The sequence below is a fragment of the Sminthopsis crassicaudata genome, chromosome 3 (genome assembly GCF_048593235.1).
Source record: "Sminthopsis crassicaudata isolate SCR6 chromosome 3, ASM4859323v1, whole genome shotgun sequence".
Classification (NCBI taxonomy): domain Eukaryota; kingdom Metazoa; phylum Chordata; class Mammalia; order Dasyuromorphia; family Dasyuridae; genus Sminthopsis; species Sminthopsis crassicaudata.
In genome coordinates this window covers 5,561,308-5,584,666 of record NC_133619.1, presented here as the reverse complement: position 1 = coordinate 5,584,666, position 23,359 = coordinate 5,561,308, and the positions used below count along the sequence as shown (strand labels likewise).

The window sequence follows — 23,359 nt, the reverse complement described above, 5'->3', positions numbered from 1 at the left end:
CTTAAAAGGCCATCATAGAGGCGAACGCCTAGGAGGCAGCTGGAAGCAGGATTTGATCTGAGACAGAAGAAGCGGGGCTCACTACCTGGGGAGCAGGTGGCCTCTTTTCTAGTTTTCTGTACCTTCATTCCTTCCTCCCCCATTTAATTCTGGGATTCAGTGATCCTAGCCTCCTCAGTGGCACACTCCAGCTCCAGCTGAAGACATTTTCACTGGCTGCTCACCCCCAGCCCATACCTCATGTCCACTTCCCATCTTCCCTTGCTTCCTCCATGGCTCAACTAAAACCCCACTCTGTCCAGGAAGCTTTCCCTGATTTCTTGCTCACTTGTGTGCTCCTTATCTCTAATGCAGCCTGAGGTATCTGCATGTGGTTGTTTGTGTGTTGTCTCCCATTAGACTGGCTGCTCTTGGAGAACAGGGGCTGCCTTTTGCCTTTCCTTGGAGCCCTAGTGTATGTAGTAAGTGCATAATAAGTGCTTATTGATTTGAATCCTGAATTTTGATCAATTTTAGCTCTGTGATCCCAGACAAGTTACTAGAACTCTCTAAGTTCAAGTTTCCTGATCATACAATGATGATAGAAAGAAGTGTTCTACAAAACTGATAGATATATATTTATTATAATTACATAATATATTATATTATATAATATATTATAATTATATTATATATATATATATATATATATATAAATAAATAAAACTTACTATTTCTTCAAAAAGCCACTCTTATTTTCTTCAACTTGGCAAACTCTGAAACAATATTGGATCTGAAAGCCCTGAGTTCTAGTCCTGCCTCAGATACCTTATCAGCTTGTCCAAGTCACTTACGTTCTTTGAGTCTCAGTTTTCTTCCTCTGAAATATGAGGAGAAAGTAGCATCTCTCTCAGAGCATCATAATGAGGGACAAAGTGGAGCATGTAGGTAACCGCCTTGGCAAATACGAAAATGCTACACAAACAGTAGCTATTACTAGGATTAACTTTTCCCTAGGTTCCACTCCAGACTCCCTTAAATCCCTGCTTTCCTTCTTGCCCCTCCAGGACAGCCCCTTCCTCCCCGTGGGAGCCAGGCCGGCCCAGGCCACCAGCTGCCTGCCCCCTCACTTGGAATGCAAAGTCCTCTGGGCAAAGGTTTGTTCAGTGCTATTTCATCAGAGCCCCGGATGTCTTAAGTACTGAGTGAATATTAAAATAGTCCCAATAATAAAATTGTGCCCAGTCAAGTGTGTAGCCCTCGTCCAGCAGGGGAGGGTTCCAGTCCCTTTTCCCTGAGGCCCCGGAGAGATCAGCTTACACGGTTCAGGCTGGGTGCGGATTTCTTTCCCTCCATCTTCTTTCTGGAACCGGCACAAGAGCGTCCGGGGACCCTCACCCCATGGATGCCTTCACTTCCAGCCCGGGCACTGGGGGCCATGGAAGGTCCTTCCCCCATCCTGCCCAAGGCCTCACTGGCTCTTGATCTAGCCTTCTCCCTCCTGATTGGCTGCTGGCTGCTCAGGATAATGACCTTTCTGACCCATTTGGTGGCTAAGGAGGGCATGGGATTTTTCTGGCTGCGATTTGAAGGCTGGTTCCAAAGGCTGGGATGGGAAAAGCCTGACGAGTCCGCTTCTGGGCACTGGCTGAGTCAGGCCACTTTGGCAGGCGTGGGGGCTGCCGGGTCCCGGGTCCGAGGGCTTTCGCTCATGTTGCCCCGCCGCCCGGAGTGAGCGATCGTTCTGCAAGCAGGATGAGGGACCTTCTCCAGTACGTGGCGTGTTGCTTGGCGTTTTTCTCGGCTGGATTTTTGATCGTGGCCACCTGGACTGACTGCTGGATGGTGAATGCTGACGACTCCCTGGAGGTAAGAAGATGGAGGATCCTCCCTGGTGATCCCCTTTCCCCTTTCCCTAGTTGGTATAGACACCTCACGGGCTCTCACCTTCTTCTGCTTCCCTTGGGATCCCAGCTCTCCTCTCCTGGGCAGCATTGACACTACCTGAGGAGAGCTGGAGCCCCAAATGTGAACTCCCAATCCAGGTGTCCTGGACCCCCTAAGACACAGAAAGGTCCCAGGACAGAATTGGAAATCAGGGGGCAGGGCTTTAAAAAAAGGCAGGCTGCTGGTGTATAAAGAGCCCTAGAAGCAGAAGATTTGGGTTCAAATCCCCAAACTAACCACAACTTGTATGATTGTGGCAAATGCTCTGCTGCTCCAGCTTCAAGAGAAGAAGTTAGAGCAGCTCTGCGGGCTCTCCTGTGCTCCAGGAAATTTAGTCCTAGCAGAAGGAGGGAGGAGAGCTTCATTTGGCCACCTCCTTCCCATCCATGCATGGGCTTGTCAGGGTCCTGGACCCAAGGTCACACAGACCGTGCAAGGTGGGGCTGGGATTTGAACCAGGGACTCAGAGATGGGAAGCAGGGAAATCCCTGGAATTAACCAGCAAGTTTTGATTGAGCATCTCCCAGAGCCCCACCCAAACCAGGTTCTGGGTCTCCAGAGAAGGTACCAAGCCTTCCCTTAAAGGGCTTAAATTCTGATGGGGGAGCCAAGTACCAGGAAAAATGCCAAAGGGGTCAGTCCCATCCCTTCATTTTATAAATGAGAAAGCCGAGGCTAGAGCTGAAACAGTTTGTTGGAGGTCATACAGGGAATGAGCCAGAGGTCGGGGTTTGGATCACAGGACCTTTGACCCCAAATTCTGCTTTCTGCCCTGCCCTAAGAAGCCGTTCCTGGCAGCAGATCTCTCCTCCCTCCCCCCCCCCGCCCCCCGCGCCAAGATCATTAGGGCCACATCCAAGGCTTGTTTGGGTCATGTCTCTCTGGGGAAGCGGACTTAGCCTCTCTGTTGCCATAGAAATGGAGAGAGGTGAGTCAGAGAGCCCCCACTGTCCAGGAACGGCTGCCAGACGGGGATATGGCTAATCCCAGGGTGGGGGCAGCAGATCTATCAGCAGCCCTAATGAGCGGCTCAAGCCCAGGCCACTTGGCCCAGGACGGTTTCCCCTTGTCAGGGATCTCTTCTCATCCCCGGGATGAACACAAGGGTCCTCAAGGGAGCAGCTTTATCTTCCTGTTCCGAAAGCTGATGTAGGAGAAGAGAACACGGAGAAAAGGCTTTCAATTTCCTTATCAACTAGAAAGAAATCACACGTGTCAGGTGTATACGTACATACGTCTGCATAGACATCCATGTCTGTTTTATTAAAGCGGCTTTTGGAACTTTAAAAAGTCACCACTGTGCAGTTCACATACACACACACACACACGCACTCACACTCACACACACACACACTCACACTCACATACACATACACACTCACACACGCACTCACACTCATACACACTCACACACGCACTCACACTCACACACACTCACATACACATACACACTCACACACTCACACACTCACACTCATACACACTCTCTCACACACACACACTCTCTGACACACACACTCACACTCACACACTCATACACACATACACACTCATACACACACACACTCACACACACTCACATACACATACACACTCACACACTCACACACTCACACTCACACACTCATACACACATACACACTCATACACACACTCTCTCACACACACATACACACTCTCACACACTCACACTCACACACACGGATACACACTCACACACGCACATCTCCCTGCCCCCCATCTTTCCCTCCTCTCTTTTGCCCCATATTTCAAAGCCATTTTAAGATGCAGAGGCTGGGAGTTGCCAGAGAGCTGCTTTGGGGGTACGTCAATAATTCTTGCTCCCCAGGTAAAAAGAGATCAGAAAAGGGGGCGGGATGTTTGGAAGGCTGGACTGGAGCCCAGCCACAATTTTAGCCAGGAGTCTAAGCTGGCCATGGATGTCCTTGAACCTGAATTCCAAGGAACAGAATTGATTTTCAAAGGGAGCACGGCTGAGCTCTGTTTCCTTTTAACTGGAACATCAGGAAGAAGGGGCCCTTGCTTCTGGGGGGTGGGAGGCTGGGGAGCTCAGAGCTTCAAAGCCCTTCTTCAGCCCAGAAAGGAGGGGTGAGGGAAGGGAGCCTGCCAATGTTGAGAGCACCAGGTCTCCCTTTTAATTAGTTTCTCACCGACTCTGGATCCAGTTCAGCTTAAACTGGCTGAGCCGCCGCTTTCACTTGGCCAGCCAGAGACGGTCGGGTAAAACCGGGAAAAACACAACTGATGGGAATGTGGTGGAATATTAGGGGACAAGGAGACCAACAGCGGTGACTGGCATTCAAAAGAATCGTGGAAACTTCAGAGTTGACAAAGCCCCGTCCCCCTGGAGATCCCACAGGATCCTTGAATTGAAGGCGGTTCCTTCACTTATGGCCACTTGGAGGAGGAAGAACTCAGACTCTGGGGAAGCTGACTTCCTGGTCACTCAGCTAGGAAGAGGTGAGGGGGACATCCCATCCTAGGCTTGTCCTCCCTCCAAACCCAAAAGATGAGGCTGCTAGTTGGAGATCTTGTTATTTTCAAGATGGTTATTTTCAAAATGGTAAAAAGGCAAACTACAAAATTGTTATGATGTATTGAAAAGGCTAAGAGAACATCTCATGTGCTGGCTTTTTTTTTTTTTTTTCTGTTGCCCTTATTCAAATGTAAACTTTTTGGAATCAGGGACTATTTTGTCCCTTTATATTTATCATCCCCCCCCCATTTAATGCAGGACCTGACACATAGTAAGGACTTACTAATATATCTATTTTTCTTCATCTCTCTCTCTCTCCCACTCTCTGTATGTCTCTGTCTGTCTCTCTCCCCATCTCTCTCTGTTATTGTCTCTCGGTTTAGTCATTTCAGTTGTGTCTGGCTCTTTGTGACCCTCCTTTGGGTTTTCTTGGTAAAAATATGAGAGTGATTGCCATTCCCTTCTCCAGCTCACTTTACAGTTCAGGAAACTGAGGCAAATAGGGCTAAGTGACTTGCCCATGGTCATACAGGTAGGATGTTTCTGAGACTGAATTTAACTGCAGATATTCCTGACTCCTGCCCTAGCATGTTATCCACCATATTATCAATCTTCATCTATCTATGTCTATCTATCTATTTATCTATCTATTTATCTATCTATCTATCTATCTATCTATCTATCTATCTATCTATCTGTCTGTCTGTCTGTCTGTCTGTCTGTCTGTCTGTCTGTCTATCTATCCATCCATCCCATCCATCATTCCATCTATCTACATGTCCATCTTTCTTTTGTCTAACTTATAAATATCTATCAATTATAATATTTCCATTTAATAGTTTGCTGTGTCAATCTCTATAATCTGTTGTTTTTAATCTCACCATCTGTCTATTCATTTTTTAATACACACCCATTTGTCCATTTCTAACATCTATTTACCCTTCTCTTTATATCTACTCATCTATTGAGATCTGTCTCTCTACCTATTCTTCCATCTCTTTATCTTTCTGTCTGTCTATAGCCATCTATCTACTTGTGGAGCTTTAAAAAGTTACCACTGTGCAGTTCACAAACACACTCACACACACACACACACACTCACACATACACACACACACACCACACACACACACTACACACACACCACACACTCACACTCACACACTCTCACACACACTCACACACTCACACTCACATTCACACACTCACTCACACACACACTCACACACACACACTCACTCACACACACACTCACACACACACACTCACACTCACACACACTCACACACAGTCACACTCACACACTCACACTCACACACTCACACTCACTCACACACACACACACACACACACTCACACTCACACACTACCCATCAACCTACGTACCTCTATAATCTACCAATCAACCTACCTACCCATCAACCTATCTACCTCTACAATCTAATCCAATAACCATTTATTAAACACCAACCACACGCCAGATCCTGTTGGTGCTAAGTGTTGCAAAACAATAAAAAGAGAAACTTCTTATCTAAAGGGAGACAGAACACATAATCAGCCCAGATATAACCCACAGTCTGGTTCATGTCCTTGGGATGAGTTCTTGCTCTCTTTGGTCCAAGAGATTTGTGAGAATTTCCAAGGTTCCATCCATGGTCGTGATGTGGGTAGAACCAAGGAGCAGGAGAAGGAATCCAGTCTGGGAAGTTTCTGTCTCTCTAGCAGGGGGTCACGGAAGTCTGAGATTCCCTCTTCCTCTAGACATGTCTTCAATTGCCCCTTCACAGAGTGCTGATGGTTGCCCTGGACATCCCCTTCTCTAAGTGAGCGAGGCAGCTGCGAAGGGCCGTGGCCAAGCCTGTAGCTCATTCTCCCTTTGATTTCTGGCAGACAGGGAACATTCTGGAACACTCACTGCTCTGCTCAGGAGCCTCTTGGATCAAGGGAGCAACTCAGGTGTCTGTGAGGTATTTATTTCATTCAGAGGGAAACTTGAGAGAAGCTTGACTCTGTTCACTTGGAGGACAATTATTGAGTGCTTCTGTGTGCAATGGACTGCACACAGGAGGGAAATAAAAAGGTGGAGAGATTGTTAGTGAACGCTCAGCTCACTTTAGAGATGAGCCTGAGAGAAATCAGAGAACTTCCGGAGTGGAGGGGACCTCAGCAGGAGGTTCTTAAAGAAGTCAGTCTATCACACAGCCAACCAAAGGTTCTCCAGCCTTTGCCAGAGGCCTTCAGGGAGAGGGGGCTCCAAGTCTGGGCAGCAATCTGAAAGTTCCTTCCAACAGAAGTGTTGGGACCTCCCCACTGTCACCAAGGCAGCAGGGCTTTTATTTGGCTTTGTTTTTCAGAATCTTTGCATATGGAGCTAAAAAATAAATTCTAATAGATCATAGATTCTCAGCGGATTTTAATCTGAGGTAGATTTTTCCCCCCTGAGGCAATTGGGGTTAAGTGACTTGCCCAGGGTCACACAGCTAGTGTTAAGTGTCTGAGGTCAGAGTTGAACTCGGGTCCTCCTGACTTCAGGTTGATGCTCTGTCCACTGTACCACCTAGCTGCCCAGGTGGATTTTTGTAAATACAATTTTGTCAACTATATTTCACTATACTTTTCTTTGTCATCCTGTGTATTTTATTTTATTCACTGAAAAACACAATTATGAGAGGTTTCTAGAACTCACCAGACTGATTGTCAAAAAAGACCCTCACACACATGTGCACACACACACACACACACACACACACACACACACACACACACCCTCTGGCCAACCCCCTCATTTTAACTATAAATCACACAGTTGGCAGAACTGGGCTTCTCCCATGGCTCCTTTGGACCTATTTCAGCCACTTAGGTCAAGATCTGAGCTGGGGTTTGAGGCCCATGGATTCCCTGGGAGAAAGTTAGATCTTTTCTCTAGGTTTCCATAGAGTTTGCTCATCTCTAAGATGATTGCCACTTCCCTTTCTCACTTATAGTTGATATATGGAAATCAATAGTTGCTTTGGAAATCCAAATGAATCCCATTTAATAAAAGGAAGAGGCAGTGTAGGGGAATGGATAGGGAGCCAGTCTTGCTGTCAAAGGAAGATGACTTCAGTTCTTGCCTCTGACTCAGACAGTAGTCCGAGAGACTGTGGACAATCCACTGAATCTCTCCCAAGTTGTGAAAGTGCTGACCTGCTTTGGTAGAAGGACTTCCCTCAGCTGTGATTTTCCTCTTCTCACAAAATCCCAGATCTAGTCCAAAGCAACAAAGATAAAAATTAGGAAAGATACAGAAGTCTTTCTTCCCCATCCTTCCTTATCTTCTTCCTCCTCCTCCTCCCCGTCATCATAGCTGGCTCACAATAGCTAGCACTTCTCTAGTGCTTTAAAACGATTTTCTCATTTGATCTTTACAACAATCCTGACTGTAAAAACATGCTATTATGATTCCCATTTTACAGATGAGACAATTGAGGCAAACAGAAGTTGAGTGACTTGTCCACCAGAGTTACCCAGCTGGTAAGCTCAGGACTTTTTGACTTCCGGTCCAGAGTTCTGGTTACTCAACACTGCTTCAAAGTTGTTAGTACAAATGGGTCAGTCAGTTCCTAGTAGTCTACCATGTACCGGGATCACAGAGAAAGCCAAAGATAGTTCCTGCTATTGAGAAGTTCTGTCTCCTGGGGGAGATAACATAAACAATTGTGAAGAAGCAAAATACATAAACAGGATGTGCTGGAGATAGTGTTGGGGGTCAGAATTGGGGGGGGGAAGAAAAAGCTTCTGTATGCAGTGGGATGTTTAGTTGAAACTCTTGAAGGAAACCAGAGACAAAGAGGAAGCACCTCCCAGGCTTGGAAAACACCAGGGGTCAGGAGATGGATGGACTTGTTTGGGGAACAAGAGCAAGGGGGCAGTGTTAGGGGGTTGGGAGTCTGTGGGGGTGGGGACATGCATAGATGCAAGAAGACTGGACAAGGTCAGGGAGGGGGAGGGGTCGTGAAGGTCTTTGAACTCCAGACACCCAACAAAAATAGTCCTATTAGTCCCATCATGTCCATGAAGAGCCTGCGCTCGCAAGGATTCAACCACTTGTTCAAGGCCAGTTGAAGACTGAGTTTCCGTCCTTGAAGGATCTGGTGTGGAACTCAGTCCCAGGGGAGTTTCCTCCAGTGACCGAGCTTGGGATCCCCCTAGGCCCTGCTAGAAGGACTTGGGACCTGAAATCAGCCCCGTGTAGTCAAGGGGGAAGAGACCTCCGGAATGAGCAAGAGCTTCCCAGACTATCACAGGCTATCTGCTACCCGAGGGCAGCCTTCCACACCCAGGCTCACCGTGAGGCAGTCTTGAGGCTCAGAAGAAGACGTCCCTAGAAACATTAGTATGTCCACTAATAAAGACGAGGCACATCCTCCATGCTGGACAGCACCTTCCAATAGAGAATATTCATTTGTCCAGATGATTGGCCACTCAAATATTTATTGAGCAGCCATTAATACATTAATCAGCCCACAGCTTCTTATTAAGATTATGTCAGGGAGCGGGGAGATATGTAGACAGAAGGAAACAAAGCAAAAGCAAACGGACGCCCACTGAGCTCAGCTTCAAATGGGGGAGCCGAGCTTGTGGACTCTGTGGGTATTATTCTATATACAAAGTAATTCTATCCATGTTTGTGCAGAGTACTCAGATACATATGTACACCGGCGACTGGATACACACAGATTTGTAGCAGAATTCTAGACCTGCTGGTTTGGGAGGAAGCTCAGGGAAGGATTCGTGCACAAGCTGAGGACCGCTCTGTGTCTGAAAGGGAAGGGGGCTTCTGGGAGCTGCAGTTAAGAAAGGGATGGATTCCAGGCTTGGTGGACGGTCAGGGAGAAGGTTTGGAGGATGAACCAGCTGTGTGAGAACAAGAGAGAGAAGGCGTCCGTGTGTGTGAGCATGAGTGTGTGAGTGTGAGGATGAGTGTGTATTTGAGTGACTGTATGTGTGTATGTGAGTGTATGTGTGTGTGTGTGAATGTGTGTGTATGTGTGTGTGGTGAGGGTGAGTGTGAGCGAATGTGAGTGAGAGTATGTGTGTGTGTGCGTGCATGGTGAGTGTGAGTGAGTGTGAGTGTATGTGTGTGTGTGCGTGCATGGTGAGTGTGAGTGAGTGTGAGTGTATGTGTGCGTGTGCGTGCTGGAGGAAATGTTTGCTTACATCGGAAAGATCCTAGTTTGGGGAGGGTTTCCAGAGCCCACGTGGGTGCTGACTTTTGCCCTGTCCCTCGGGGCAGCCACTGGCTCTCTAGGTCCCTCTGTCTGTGTCTGCTACCTCGGAGTGGGCTGAACCTGAGGCAGGGCCCGTGACGGAAGCCGCCACAAGTCTCTGGGCTCCAAGTGATGCTGATGAGAGCCTGAGCTTCTAATCTTCCATTCTGAATGAAGAAGAGCGGGTCAGGAGAGCTGGAGTGGAAGTGGCAAGATTTGGCCCTGATTGGCCATGGGAATGTAGGGGATTGCAGAATCTAGCCAGTGCTGAAGTCATGGACCTGGGAGCCTGGAGTCAGAGCCTTTGGCAGAAGTATTTGGAAGATAAGGGAGTTCAGGGGGAAAGGTTAGGAGTCACTTTTGGAAATGCTGCATTTCCGAGTCTCCCAGAACTCCCAGAATGCCTTCCTTGCCTCCCCAACACTGCCAGAGGCCTGGATTCTATCAGCTACTTACTTTTTACCTACGTGTTGCCTTCCCTCATAAAATGGAAGCTTCTTGAGGCGGGGGCTATTGGATTAGCTCCGTAGCACAGGGCCGGGGCCCAGCAGGTTTATGGGTCGAGAGAAGCCCTCTGTTACTTGAGCGTCATTCTCTCATCTATGTAAAGACATCTCTGCAGGGAGATCAATTTTCCCTGGTGGAAAACACTTCTCCCGGCACATCCTAGCTTCTCTTGTGACAGGGAAGTCATTCCCAGTGTTGAGGAGGCCTACAGAGCTGGAGTTCAGTCAGTGGTGGGCAGGTGGGTGGGCAGGTGTGTATTTGTAATACTGGAAGTCCGGAGTTAAGAGGCGGCAGCCCAGTGTGAGAACCTGGGCTTGAAGAAGGGGGACCCGGGATCCAATAATCTGTCAGCTCCCTCTGACCTACATGGCCCCCTTCTGGGCCTCAATTTCCCCATTTGTACACTGAAAACATCGAGTTGGACCACTGCTGAGCTCTCTTCCTGCTGTAGCCCCAAAACAAGCCCCATCAACCCACTGAGCTTCTTTCTTCACCTATAAAATGGAGAGAAGAATAAAACAAGTTGTACCTACCCCCGAGGGCCCCTGTGGAGATCACCTGAGAGGATGGCTGCGGTGCTCAAGCACCATGGAAAGAACCAGCCCTGTCACACTAATATGGAAAAGAGAGAGACAATGGTGTGGGGATCATAATGTCTCCAATTATTTGAAAGGAGGGAAGAAATATGAATTTTAAGCAGAGGGTAGAATCTGGCTCAGTAAAAAGGAAGCCACAGCTTCTGAGCTGGAGTTGGGCTTCATTGGGAGGGCGTGGCTATTCACTGTCTACTGGATGCTTTCCATAAAAGGCTGGATGATTCCGGCACTCAACTGGCATTGATTAAGCACCTACTGGTGCCAGCCGCCCCCTATTGGGTGAGACACCAAAGACATTTGCATTTCTTACTGATTGGGACAGGCGAAGGCCTTCCAGGCCCCTTCTACCTCAGTCTGCCTTCCCTGGTAGTGGCACCAGCTCAGGCTGAATGGGGATGATCCTCTCTGTCACGGCAGGCAGTTAGGAGATGACCCGTGTCATTCTCGTGAATGTGTTTTTAACCTGACGATTTTAGGAAGTCTGTGGTTTTATTCTTTTGTCATTGTTGTTGTTGTTTGCTGAGGCGATTGGGGTTAGGTGACTTGCCCAGGATCACACAGTCAGGAAGTGTTAAGTGTCTGAGGTTAGATTTGAACCCAGGTCCTCCTGACTTCAGGCCTGATGCTCTAGCCACTGTGCCACCCAGCTGCCCTATGAATTTATTCTTAAAATGTTTTGACGCCTTTTTTTCAATGTCTTTTCCTCTGTCACATTTCCGTGCATTCGAAGACAAGGGCTTCTCTTGATTTCCAAAGTATCGCGGTCCCCAACAAAGCAAAGAGCTCCCAGCTTCCCCTCTGGTGAGGTCATTCACCTCCTCTCCAGGAAGCAAAGGGCCCAGCCCTGGGGTGGATGGGGATGACCTCGGCCCATGTCAGGTACCCCGCATCAATACTTGAGAGAGCTGGTAGGGGCTGGAAATACTGCTTGGTCATCTGAGGACTCCCCCTCCAAGGAGCTTGCCTTGAAAACATCATGGAGCACCCCAACTTTGAAGAGGCCCATTATTCTTTTCTTCCCCAAAGGCTCCTTCTCCAAGCCCAATCTCTCAGCTCACAACTGACAGCAGTTTGCTGTGACACGGGCAGCCTCCCTCCCCCTTCGGAGGCTCAAAATTCCCCGAACATGATAGGGGCTTTTCACCTTGTCTTCCCTGCACAAAGGCACCTTTGAGGGTGTCTCTCCTAAGTGGCCCATTAACAGGCCCGGGTTAATGACGGCCCCTGTTCTCACGTACGAATGAGGCTGAATACCAGAGTCAGTGGCCAGCGGTGCCCCTGGCATTAATGCCTAACGGAATGGGGCTCCTTTTGGCCTCTAATGAGCTCATTGCCGGTCTAAGTATGCTCATTGCGGGTAAATGATCAATAGCCCTGACAATGGCCGCACCTGGGCCTGCTGCAGGCCGGCCTGACATTCTTTGGGCCGAGCTCGGCGTGCCTGCCGGGACTTGGGGGCCGCCTTACACAGAACCTGCCTCATACAGGAAGAGGCACTGGCGTGGGGGTGGGAGGGGGCGGCGGTGGAGCAGAACAGCCCCCACCTGGACTGACCCTGGTCTCCAGCCCAATGATCCTCCCCCCAGGTTGTCTGAAGTAGCACAGGAGGAAAATGGACTTACTCAGTGGGGAGTGCAAATAGGCAGGCTCTAGGGCTGCAGCTACCGGTGCTTGCTGGAAAACTTGTAAGAGACCTCTCCCCATCCTGTGAGGTCTCTCTCTATGGTGCAGAGCAATTTCTGCACATCATCTCCATAGACTCACCAAGCCCCTGGGAGGGAGGCACTCTAATTATCCTCTTTTACAGCTATGGAAACTAAGGTTGGGGGCCCTGAGTCGCTTGTCTAGGGTCACAGAGCTAATATCGGCATCAATCCAAGTTTAGCGCCAGGACCTTTTAACCACCCAGCAGCCTCTGCAGCTTAAACTAAACAATGCAAGCTCTTCTGGAAGCGATAACTACATTTAAATCCTATGTCAAATACATAGTAAGTCATTTTTTCCCCTGGGGCAACTGGGACTAAGTGACTTGCCCAAGATCACACAGCTAGGAAGTGTTAAGTGTCTGAGACAGACTTCAGAGCTGCTCTCTATCCATTGTGCCACCGGTCTGCCCCCACATAGTAGGTACTTTTAAAGTGTTTGTTGATTGGTTGACAATAATCCAAGTTCCTCCCAAACTCTGATGGTTAAATGTGACCGTATCCTTGAGTACTGGGGAGTTAAGGTGTCAGGACCACACATTTCAGAATTGAGATGAACCTTATCCAACCAGAACCACTCTGTTTTGCTACAGTGCACAAGCTTCATTTCCCTTGTTAGATTTTTGGTGTTTTTCCAGTGCAGAGTAAGGATTGGATGCTTTTGCCAGGTATCTAGTAAGTGATTAATAAATGCTGATTGACTCAGCAACTTTTCTGGTTCTTTGGGTCAGAATGCCCTCAACTAGCTCTTCCACTCAAGTCTTTGATTTTTATCAGGATTTAGTGACTATGTAGAAATTCAATAGTTTAAACCATTAAGACTGTCTCCAAGTTTTTATACAGTATTTTATTTTATTATTATTAATACTTATTATAGCTTTTTACTTACCAGATCTATGCATGGGTAATTTTACAGCATTGACAATTGCCAAACCTTTTGTTCCAACTTTTTCCCTCCTTCTCCCTCCCCCCCCCCCAGATGGCAGGTTGACCCATACATGTTGCATATGTTAAAGTATAAATTAAATACAATATATGTATACATGTCCAAACAGTTATTTTGCTGTACATAAAGAATCAGACATTGAAATAGTGGACAATTAGCCTGTGAAGGAAATAAAAAATGCAGGCGGACAAAATTAGAAGGACTGGGAATTCTATGGAGTGGTTCATAGTCATCTCCCAGAGTTCTTTTGCTGGGTGTAACTGGTTCAGTTCATTACTGCTCTATTGGGATTGATTTGGTTCATCTCATTGTTGGAGAGGGCGTCGTCCGTTAGAATTGATCCTCATATAGTCTTGTTGTTACCACGTACCATGATCTCCTGGTTCTGATCATTTCACTCAGCATCAGTTCATGTAAGTCTCTCCAGGACTTTCTGAAATCATCCTGCTGGCCATTTCTTACAGAACAATAATGTTCCATAACTTTCATATACCACAATTTATTCAGCCATTCTCCAACTGATGGGCATCCACGTAGTTCCCAGTTTCTAGCCACTACAAAAAGGGCTGCCACAAACATTCTTGCATATACAGGTCCCTTGCCCCTATTTAGTATTTCTTTGGGATATAAGCCCAATAACAGCAATGCTGGGTCAAAGGGGATGCACAGTTTGATAACTTTTTGAGCACAGTTCCAAATCGTTCTCCAGAATGGCTGGATGTATTCACAACTCCACCAACAATGTATCAGTGTCCCAGTTTTCCCACATCCCCTCCAACATCGGCATTATCTTTCCCTGTCATTCTAGCCAATCTGACAAGTGTATAGTGGTATCTCAGAGTTGTCTTAATTTGCATTTCTCTGATTAATAATGACTTGGAGCATCTTTTCATATGGCTAGAAATAGTTTCAATTTCTTCATCTGAGAATTGTCTATTCATATCCTTTGACCATTTATCAATTGGAGAATGGTTTGATTTCTTATAAATTAAGTTATATATATATTGGAAACGAGGCCTTTAATACAGTGAATTTTCAAGCATTACTTATTAGCAAATCATTTAGCCCTGTTTGCCTCAGTCCCTCATCTGTTAAATGAGCTGGACAAGGAATGGCATCTTTGCTAAGAAAAAAAATGGAATTATGGACTGTCAGGCAACTAGCTCTTCCCCTCAAGCCTTTGGTTTCTATCAGGACCAGGGTTTGTTCAGAGCATTCAACACTTTAAACTTTGAAAACATTATTTACTAGCAAGTCATTTAGCCCCATTTGCCTCAGTCCCTCATCTGTTAAATGGATTGGACAAGGAATGGCAACCCACTTCATTATCTCTGCCAAGAAAACCCCAAAGGATGTCATGGACAGTCAGGCAAATAGCTCTTCCTCTCAAGCTTTTGGTTTCCAGCAAGACCTGGGGATTGTACAGAGCATTCAACAGTTTAAACTTTGAAAACATTATTTACTAGCACGTCATTTAGCCCCGTTTGCAGTCCCTCATCTGTTAAATGGACTGGACACCGAATGGCAACTCACTCCATTATCTCTGCTAAGAGAACCCCAAATGGAATTATGGACAGTCAGGCAAGTAGTTCTTACGCTCGAGCCTTTGATTTCCAGCAAGACCCGGGGACTGTACAGAGCACTCAACAGTTTAAACCATGAAGACAGTCTCCTAGTTTTTAATGCAGACATTATTTACTAGCAAGTCATTTAGCCCTGTTTGTCTCAGTCCTTCATCTGTTAAATGAGCTGGACAAGCAAAGGCAAATCATTCCATTATCTCTGCTAAAAGAACCCCACTTGGAGTCCTGGACCATCAGGCATAACAGAAATGACCGAACCATAATAACAACAACAACACTGATGCAGGTTGAGCTGGCCACCAGATATTTATTGAGCACTGCGGCAAGCACCGTCCTACATGCTGAGGATACAAAGAGAGGCCCAAACCCAGTCCCTAGCTTATCCCCGTGGCTCTATCTGGATGGCAATGACCTTTTTAACCCCTTTCATCCAAATAGACTTGGGAATGACCACCAGTGACCTTAGATCAGGGAGCTCACAGACCAGGGGCTAGCCAAATATCATCCTAGACATGTCACATGCTCTTGTCCTTTTTTTTAACCTATCATTCACCAGGATTCCCACTGAATGCTGAGGAGAACCCTGTTTATGCGTTCTTGGATATAATTTCTTTTTTAAGGGTACGTGTTTCCACATCTCACCCCCAAGTCCTCAACCCAAGCTTTCTCTCTTAATTTCTCCCATCCACCCAGCTCCCTTCTATTGGAACAATATCTGCGTTTTTCATTCCCAGAGATCATTTTTTTTTGTTTAAAATTGACTAAAGCTATTCCCGTTTTCCAAAGTAATAAGAACCACTAATTGAAGCAGAAGGAACAAAAATATTAACCTTGCTCAATATGCATGAGCTCTCCCAAGAACACTCCAAACTATTTTCTCTTGGCATGTTTACAATTCTGAGAAATCTACCGTGACTTTCAGCTTATGGATAAATTATGAAAAGTCTCAGGGCTTCGGTGCCTTTTAGCGCTAAGTAGTTGGTTAGGATCCGTGGCACGGCATTTCCAAGGTAAAGTGGTTTGCAGCTGTCAGCCCGGCAGAAATTAATGTTCCGTTTGTCTCTCACCCTCATCCCAGATGCAGCATTTGTAATCTTGCTAGGGATCGAGGAAGGGGTGAGCCCTGAGCTCCTTAGAGCTGGAATACTGGTAGCCCTCTTTGCTGAGCTGTTCTGGTTATGACTCCGAGCAAGATAAACATTTGGCCATTCAAATAAAGTCCAGGAGCATTTAGTAAGTACCTAGTCTATGGGCTGAGAGTTGGAGCCCAAAGACATAGTCAGGAAGCTTTAAATCCAACAAGAGGCTTATATCCTCTTAGGAAGATCTACCAGGTCCATTAATACCTATAAAACTTGTACAAAATATAGTGGAAATGATTTATAGAGCAGGGAACACAGGCAAGAGGCATGCTGGGATAGAATCAAGATACATGATAGTACCTGAGCTGAGCTGGTGGGATTCCATCAAAGGCCAAAGAGGGAGAGTATTCAATATCTGAGAGTCTGAGAATATGATATGTTCATATGTATTAACATTATGCATTATTGATACAATAGTCATCCTCGGTATTCTTCATATGAGCAATTCAGTGATGTTTTCCATCATCTTTAGAACAAATTTGAAGCCCAGTGGATTCTTACAGCAGCAGGAAGAGGGATTATCCATCGCTGTCTCCATTTTCCAGATGTGGGGAATGGGAAGCCAGAGAGGGGAAATCGATTTCTTCCGGACAAAACCAGCATTCAGGGACTGAGGTAGACGTGGCTCCTTCACTACCCTCAGCCCTGTTTTCTAGCTGCTCCCCTCATGACGAGTGTCATTAAGAATCAGGAAGTGAGCGAACTTCCTCATGGCACAAATATTTATTGATTGACCAGAGTGCTTTAGGGTAGAGCCGGTGAGTTCCAGGTTGGGAAGGAACAGAATTCAGAGCACGTTTCTGACCGGTTCCTTGTGTTATCCGAAGCCCAGCGGCCCAGGTCTGCCTTTGATCCAGAGTAACTGTTGTGTGTCCGTGGAGCGGCTTTCACACGGTGCCTTCTTTGCCTCTAGGTGAGCACCAAGTGCCGTGGCCTCTGGTGGGAGTGCGTCACCAATGCTTTCGACGGCATCCGAACGTGTGACGAGTATGACTCTATCCTGGCAGAGCATCCCTGTACGTATGTATGCCTTCGACCTCCTTCCCTGTTGGCCCAGGTATTAAAGCCCATGCCTGGCCTTCGAGGCCTGGCCAACCCGGGCTTAGTTTTGTAAAGTGGTCTTGAACCATTTCTCCCCATCCTGCTTTACACACAGCCTTGTCGAATTAAAAATGTCTGTTTTGAACATTCGGACCTATGTGGGTCTTAGAATGAATTATATCCACGTATCTATGTGTGTATAAATGCATATTATTCCATTGTGGGATGCCATATTGAGAATGAGTAATATGGGGCAGCTACTTGGCTCAGTGGATAGAGAACTCAGGAGGACCTGAGTTCAAATTTAACCTCAGATACTTAGCAGTTACTAACTGTGTGACCTTGGGCAAGTCACTTAATCCCCACTGCCTCAAGGAAAAAAAAGAATGAACAATATGGCCACTATTTAAGAGATTCCCATCATATCTTTGAGAGCAAAAGTTCGTATTTCTTCCTTGAGAAGTTTTATTGCCAAAAAGAACTTTTTTTTGCTACTCTTCCTTCCCCTCTAAAAAAACAAAAACAAAAAAATAAACAAATAACAACAACAAAGAAATAACAGAAAATGGGCATGACATGCTAAACAAACCCTCAAAGTTGGAGATGCTGGCTCTAAAGACTATAAAAAGGTGCGTCCATCCTGATAGTCAAGTTTTCACAATCTGGATCTGTGAGAAGGTTCCCCATGTAGCAGAAAGGAAATATAATCAGAAAAAAGCCACCGTGGTTCTTGCTTCTCTCAATCCTTCCTCTCTCCACTTTCTGGAGAATCCAGTTCAGTTCAGCAACCAAACAAAATGAGAATGTCCAGAAGAGTGGGCCCATCCACCTTGTGGTTCTGGTCCCCGCTGGAACAGTAGCTTCCAGGCCACTGCACTTCCTGTGATAAATAAAGCAAAACTCTTGTCTCTTTCCCTGAAAATCATTTTTAGGGGAAGAGCAGCAACCCTTCAAGGTAACTCGGGAGAACTTATATCACCGCCATTTTAGAGCTAGTTGCCTGAAATATGTTTACCATAATTCAGAAAGCCCGTTCGTTTCCTCACTTTGCGGGAGAGTTATGTCTCAGGGCGCGCCTGCGTCTGCCTGGGAATGAGGCCGCATAATTCAGAGAGCATGAAAATGTATATGTGCTTCCTGCTGATACAGAACGCCTCGCGCCATCCATCAGCATGGAGAAGGAAAGGAGGGAGGGACAATCCCACCCATTATATATTTCTCCTAAGCACGTTCTCTATAGATGACTTTTTCTTGGGTTGTGATTTACTTTAACCTCAATAAAAAGACGTTGAGGTTAAATACCGGTCCATAATTTCATCTGACTCTTTGGGGACTCATGGCATGGGATGAAACTTGGACTCAGGAATCAGGGATCAGTGATTTAAAACTGGAGGGGATCTTAGTGACCAGAGGCCATACAAATGAGGAAAGTGTGACAGAGGATGGAATTATCTCCTTGGGCTCACGCAGCTGGAGTCCGAGGCAGGATTCGAACTCAGAACTTCTTGACTGACTCTGCCTTTCCATAGCACATCCCTGCCTCTGACACCCATTTTACTTTGTATTGCTCAGATGATCCTGGGACTGCAAGTTGAAAAGCTGGTGTTCTACAGAGAACTGGCCCATTGCAGTCTCCCCTTCCAAGGATGGCCAGGGTCTGGCCTCCAGATCCCCACTCAGTCAGAGACCTGACTTTATTTTTCCGGCTGTGGGACTTTAGTCCCCGCTTCCCCCATATCTTCTCAGATTCTGAAGGTTTAAGAGACACACACAAATTCTGGATTCCTAATGAGAGCTAAATTGGGCAAAGAATTAGAGCCGGAAGGCTGGACAGCTCATTCCCATTGAGCAGATCTGCCCTCCTGATCATTTCAAGCACGGTCCCTCTATGGACCAGCATGTGGCTGTAAGTCTTGCCTGAGTCTCCGGACTTAATCCCACCTGGCTGCCACTTCTCCTTCCTTCTCTCCGTTGTCTTTTGAGAGGAAATGGCATCTCTTCTCCAGCATGATTACTTAGTCCCAGCCTCCAAATCACCTCTGATCCCGAGGAACACAGAAATGAAAACATCCTCCCTGCCCGTATCATCTTCCCTGTGTTCAAGCTCAAGAAGAGAATTAATGCCGGCCCACAAGTCACTCATTTCCCTTTAGCATCGTTCTGACTGCAAGGCTTTCAGTAAAACCATGGAAAGCCTTCTTCCCTCCCTCCCAGCACAGACTTTGAGAGTTAGGCGATCAGATAAATAATACCATAGATCAGCTTAAGGTTCTGAAAGAAGCCAAGAGTTTAACTAAACTATGGCCAGTGGGGTTCTGTGCCAGGGTGCCAAAATCTAGGGAAAGAGTGGGCTTCCTCCCTGAGATGGAGAGTTCCTTCCATGGTGATCCAGCGTCTTTCTCCATGGTTACTCTCTGGTCTCAGACCTCCACACCTGCCCCAGGCCACCCCTAAAAACTGATTGCTACCGTACCTTCTCCCCAACTGGACCTCTACTTGGGCCAAGATTGAGCCCTTTGAGGGATGGGATCCCTCTTTCCCATTGGCTGCCGCTGGATCGTGCCCTGTGCCTCTCTCTTTTTTCCCCAACAATGGTGGAGTTCACCCCAAGCTTCAAGCATTCCTTGGTGGGGCCCTGCTGGGAACTGAGGGGGAGTTCTTGCTAGATCTGCCTTCTCTGATGGGCATTTTTCCAGGTGAGACCAGCGATGTCCACATCCCCACTTGGCCCCCAGCCTCCATTTTTATCAGGTCTTTTTTTTGGCAACAAAATTTCATTTAGTCTCAAGTCACAGGATCTTCTTTAGGAGGTGAAGAAAGGAGGAAAAAACGTTTTTGGAGCTTTGTGTTTTGGGACACTGCTGCTGTCTGTGCTGAATGGAGTCTGCTCTCAGACTGATGGGCAGGCCCCACTAGCTTGCTGAGCTAACTGAATGCCAGTGTACATGCCCTCTGAGTGCCAGGATCCCTGCCCTCTGCATGGCAGTGCCTAAGATCCAGGCCCTCTGTGTGCCAGTGTCTAGATTCTCTGAATGCCAGGGTCCTTGCCCTCTGCATGCCAGCTCTGCCCTCTGAATGCCAGGGTGCTTGTCCTCTGAGTGCCAGGATCCTTCTTCTCTGTGTGTCAGTCCATGCCCTCTATGTGCCAGGTCCTGGCCCTCTGTGCCAGTGCCCCAGCCCTCTGTGCGCCAGAATCCCAGCCCCTCTGTGTGCCAGGATCCAGGTCCTCTGCCCTTGAACAATCTGGTGACCCAAGAGAGCTTGATTCAGTCCAGAGCTTTTAGGGGAAAGTGGCCATCCTGGTATGCCCCAGCTGTGCCCCACAGTGACCCCTGCCCTCCTCTTCCAGTGAAGCTGGTGGTGACGCGGGCGCTGATGATCACGGCAAACCTGCTGGCTGCCCTAGGCTTCCTGTCCCTGCTGCTCGGGCTGCACTGCGTGAAATTCCTCCCCAACGAGCCTCTCATCAAGTTCCGGATCTGCTTTGTGGCCGGAATCTTGCTGGTGATAGCAGGTACTGGGGGGATGGGGAGAGGGGGAAGCAATGACCCAGCGATGGCAGAATGTGGGTCTCTGGCAGGAGTTATCCACTCCAACTACCTCGTCTTACAGAGGGGGAAACTGAGGCCCAGGCAGGGGGAATGATTGCTGCCATCAAGTGGTGGAGCGAGGCTCTTGGATTCTGAAAGCAGAATTCTTTCCTGTTCACCAAGCTGACTCCCTCCAAACTGAGCTGCTTTTGAGGGAACAAAGCCCCCCAGTGCATGGGGTGCAGAGACTCTGAGAATGGCACGCCACAATTAAGAGGTTGCTTCCTTTGGGGGAGACCCCGATGCCAACCTGAAGATTTCCCCCCATTCAGCTCCCATTCACAAACCTTCCAGAGATGTAAATAGCCAGGGGGTCTCCAGGGAAGGGGATACAGGGGCTTCCAGAGCTCCAGAATACACTTCCAGAGGGGAATCGTTTGTTTATTGGCTGGGGACTAGGGGCCCATTCTCCTGAGGATCCCCCTGGCTAACCTCGGAGACATCCATAACCAAGATGGCCTGAGAGGGATGACTTCTGTGGCATAGGGAGGCTCAAAAACCATCTAAGATCCAGTGACTGGCGTGAGCAGCCATCCCCAGGAAAATCATGGCAACTTAAGGCAATGAAGTGAGATACTGTGCTAAATGCTAGAGGATATTAAAAAAGAAAAGGTGAAAGCTTCAAATACCTCAAATCTATAAATGTAAAACTGGCTTTATGAAAAAAACTCATAGATTATCGGTTTGGAGCTGAAAAGGACCTGTAGAGGAAACTGAGGAACAGAGAAGTGAAGTGACTTGCCCGATGTCACGTACAAAATCAAGTGGAAAAGTCAGGAACAAATGCAGGCCTTTTAGTCCACAGCTAGACATGTTTCCGTCCTGTGATGCTGTCTCCAAGGAGACCACAGTGGATGCTCTCTCCCCACATGGCAGAAGAGAAAACTGTGGACAAAAGGACCTTTCTGTGGCCCCCTAGGGATTGGGAAGGTAAAGACAGCCGTGAGAGCTCCTACCTTTCCACCCCAAGCTTTACCTGACCAATTACATCCCCTCTCTCACAGAGCCAAGGGAGGCGTAAGAAAAAAAACAGAATTTTAGACCTGATCATGTGAATAAAACATTTTATTTAAGAAAGCACACAGGTCAATTTGACCTTAATTTGTTATTCAGTGTGAGGGCAGAAAATAAGCATCTTAACAGCCCTGGGATTCTTTTTTTCCTCTCTTTTTAGAGGTTTTTAGAAAAATTGGAGAATGCAGGATGGAAGATTTAGAGTGGAAACAAGGCTTGCTTCATTTGTTATTTGTTTATTATTATTTTATTATATATAATATACATATATTTATCTTATTAAATAATGCTCACTTTACCCAAAATGGATATTCTGTATAATATAAATATATTTGGCATATTATTTGCTTATCATTTTGTTTGTTAACTAATAATGATAAATGACATATGAGTATTTTCAAAATGCTTTGAAAACAGTATCTTGTGGGAGCCTCCTAACAATCCCAGAAGGCAGGTGCTGTCGTGTGTATTAGTTGCATTTTATAAATAAGGAGCCTCCCCACAGAGAAGTCAGAGGACCTGTCCAGGATCACATAGACAAGCAAAGAGAGCGGATGGGAGTAGGGTGCTTCTTCCTGTCCCTAACTTTGGAGGATGGTGTAGGCGATGGGTTCTCCACATGGATTTCCTTATTCATTCCAATTAGGTGAAAGGCACTCTGCTACGTTCTGGGGATGCAAAGAGAAAGAGCAGCAGCCAGAGCTCCTCAGGGCCTTCTGGAGGAGAGCCGCCCTCCCCAGTGCAAGAGAGGCACGCAGGCTGCATTAGGCCCCTCTAGCACCCCTGCAGCCAAGACCCCAGGCTCTGGCCAGTCTCTGAGCATCCCCTTGTGTTTCAGGAGTCCCCGGGATTGTTGGCTCTGTATGGTACGCCATCGATGTCTACGTGGAACGCACCTCCCTGGTCCTGCACAACATATTTCTGGGCATCCAGTACAAGTTCGGCTGGTCGTGTTGGCTCGGGATGGCGGGGGCCCTGGGCTGCCTTTTGGCCGGGGCCGTCCTTACTTGCTGTCTTTATCTCTTTAAAGGTAAATAAATGTGGATGTTAGTTACACATCCTAGGGACTCTCAGGGACCTTCCTCCACACTGCCCCTTTAAGGAGGTACCTTTAAGGCTTTCCATGCTCAGATGATCCTCGATTTCCATTCACGTATTGTGTATGAGCAGAATTCTTTGCATGTTGCGTCCCCCCATTAGAATATGAGCCTTGTAGGTCAGGGCCTTGTTCTTGCCTTGCTTTGTGAGCCATGCTTAACATATACTAACTATGTAAGACATGATTGACCCTTAACCCCAAAACTTGGGGGCCAGCTGGAACTAGAACTCATTTTCTTTTATCTTATACAAGATCCATCTGGCTGCATTCAGAACCTTTTTTTCTGCTTTATACGCTAGGTCCATGATCGATCCCCAATAAATATCCATGCAGTAAATATTAATTAAAGACCACTTACATGTAGGCAATATTCTGGGTCCTTGCTGTATCTGAATCTCAATATCAATAAGCATTTTCCAAGCATCTCATATATGCTGCCCACTGGCAAGGGCAGGAAGCAGAGAGA

At 47.0% G+C, this 23,359-nt stretch overlaps 1 protein-coding gene across 2 annotated transcripts in view; it reads left to right on the top strand.

Annotated features, from left to right (window-relative positions):
• Nucleotides 1-1,222: 1,222 nt before the first annotated feature.
• Nucleotides 1,223-23,359, top strand: part of CLDN16 (claudin 16) — a 34,360-nt gene continuing 12,223 nt past the window's right edge. The window contains exons 1-4 of one of the 2 annotated variants that reach the window (XM_074297874.1): nucleotides 1,223-1,848; nucleotides 17,063-17,165; nucleotides 20,540-20,704; nucleotides 22,633-22,824. In XM_074297874.1, coding sequence (XP_074153975.1) covers nucleotides 1,735-1,848; nucleotides 17,063-17,165; nucleotides 20,540-20,704; nucleotides 22,633-22,824 — 574 coding nt within the window. In that variant the 5' untranslated portion in view covers nucleotides 1,223-1,734. Of the gene's footprint in view, nucleotides 1,849-17,062; nucleotides 17,170-20,539; nucleotides 20,705-22,632; nucleotides 22,825-23,359 lie in introns of both variants that reach the window. The other variant, XM_074297875.1, reaches the window with a different exon arrangement.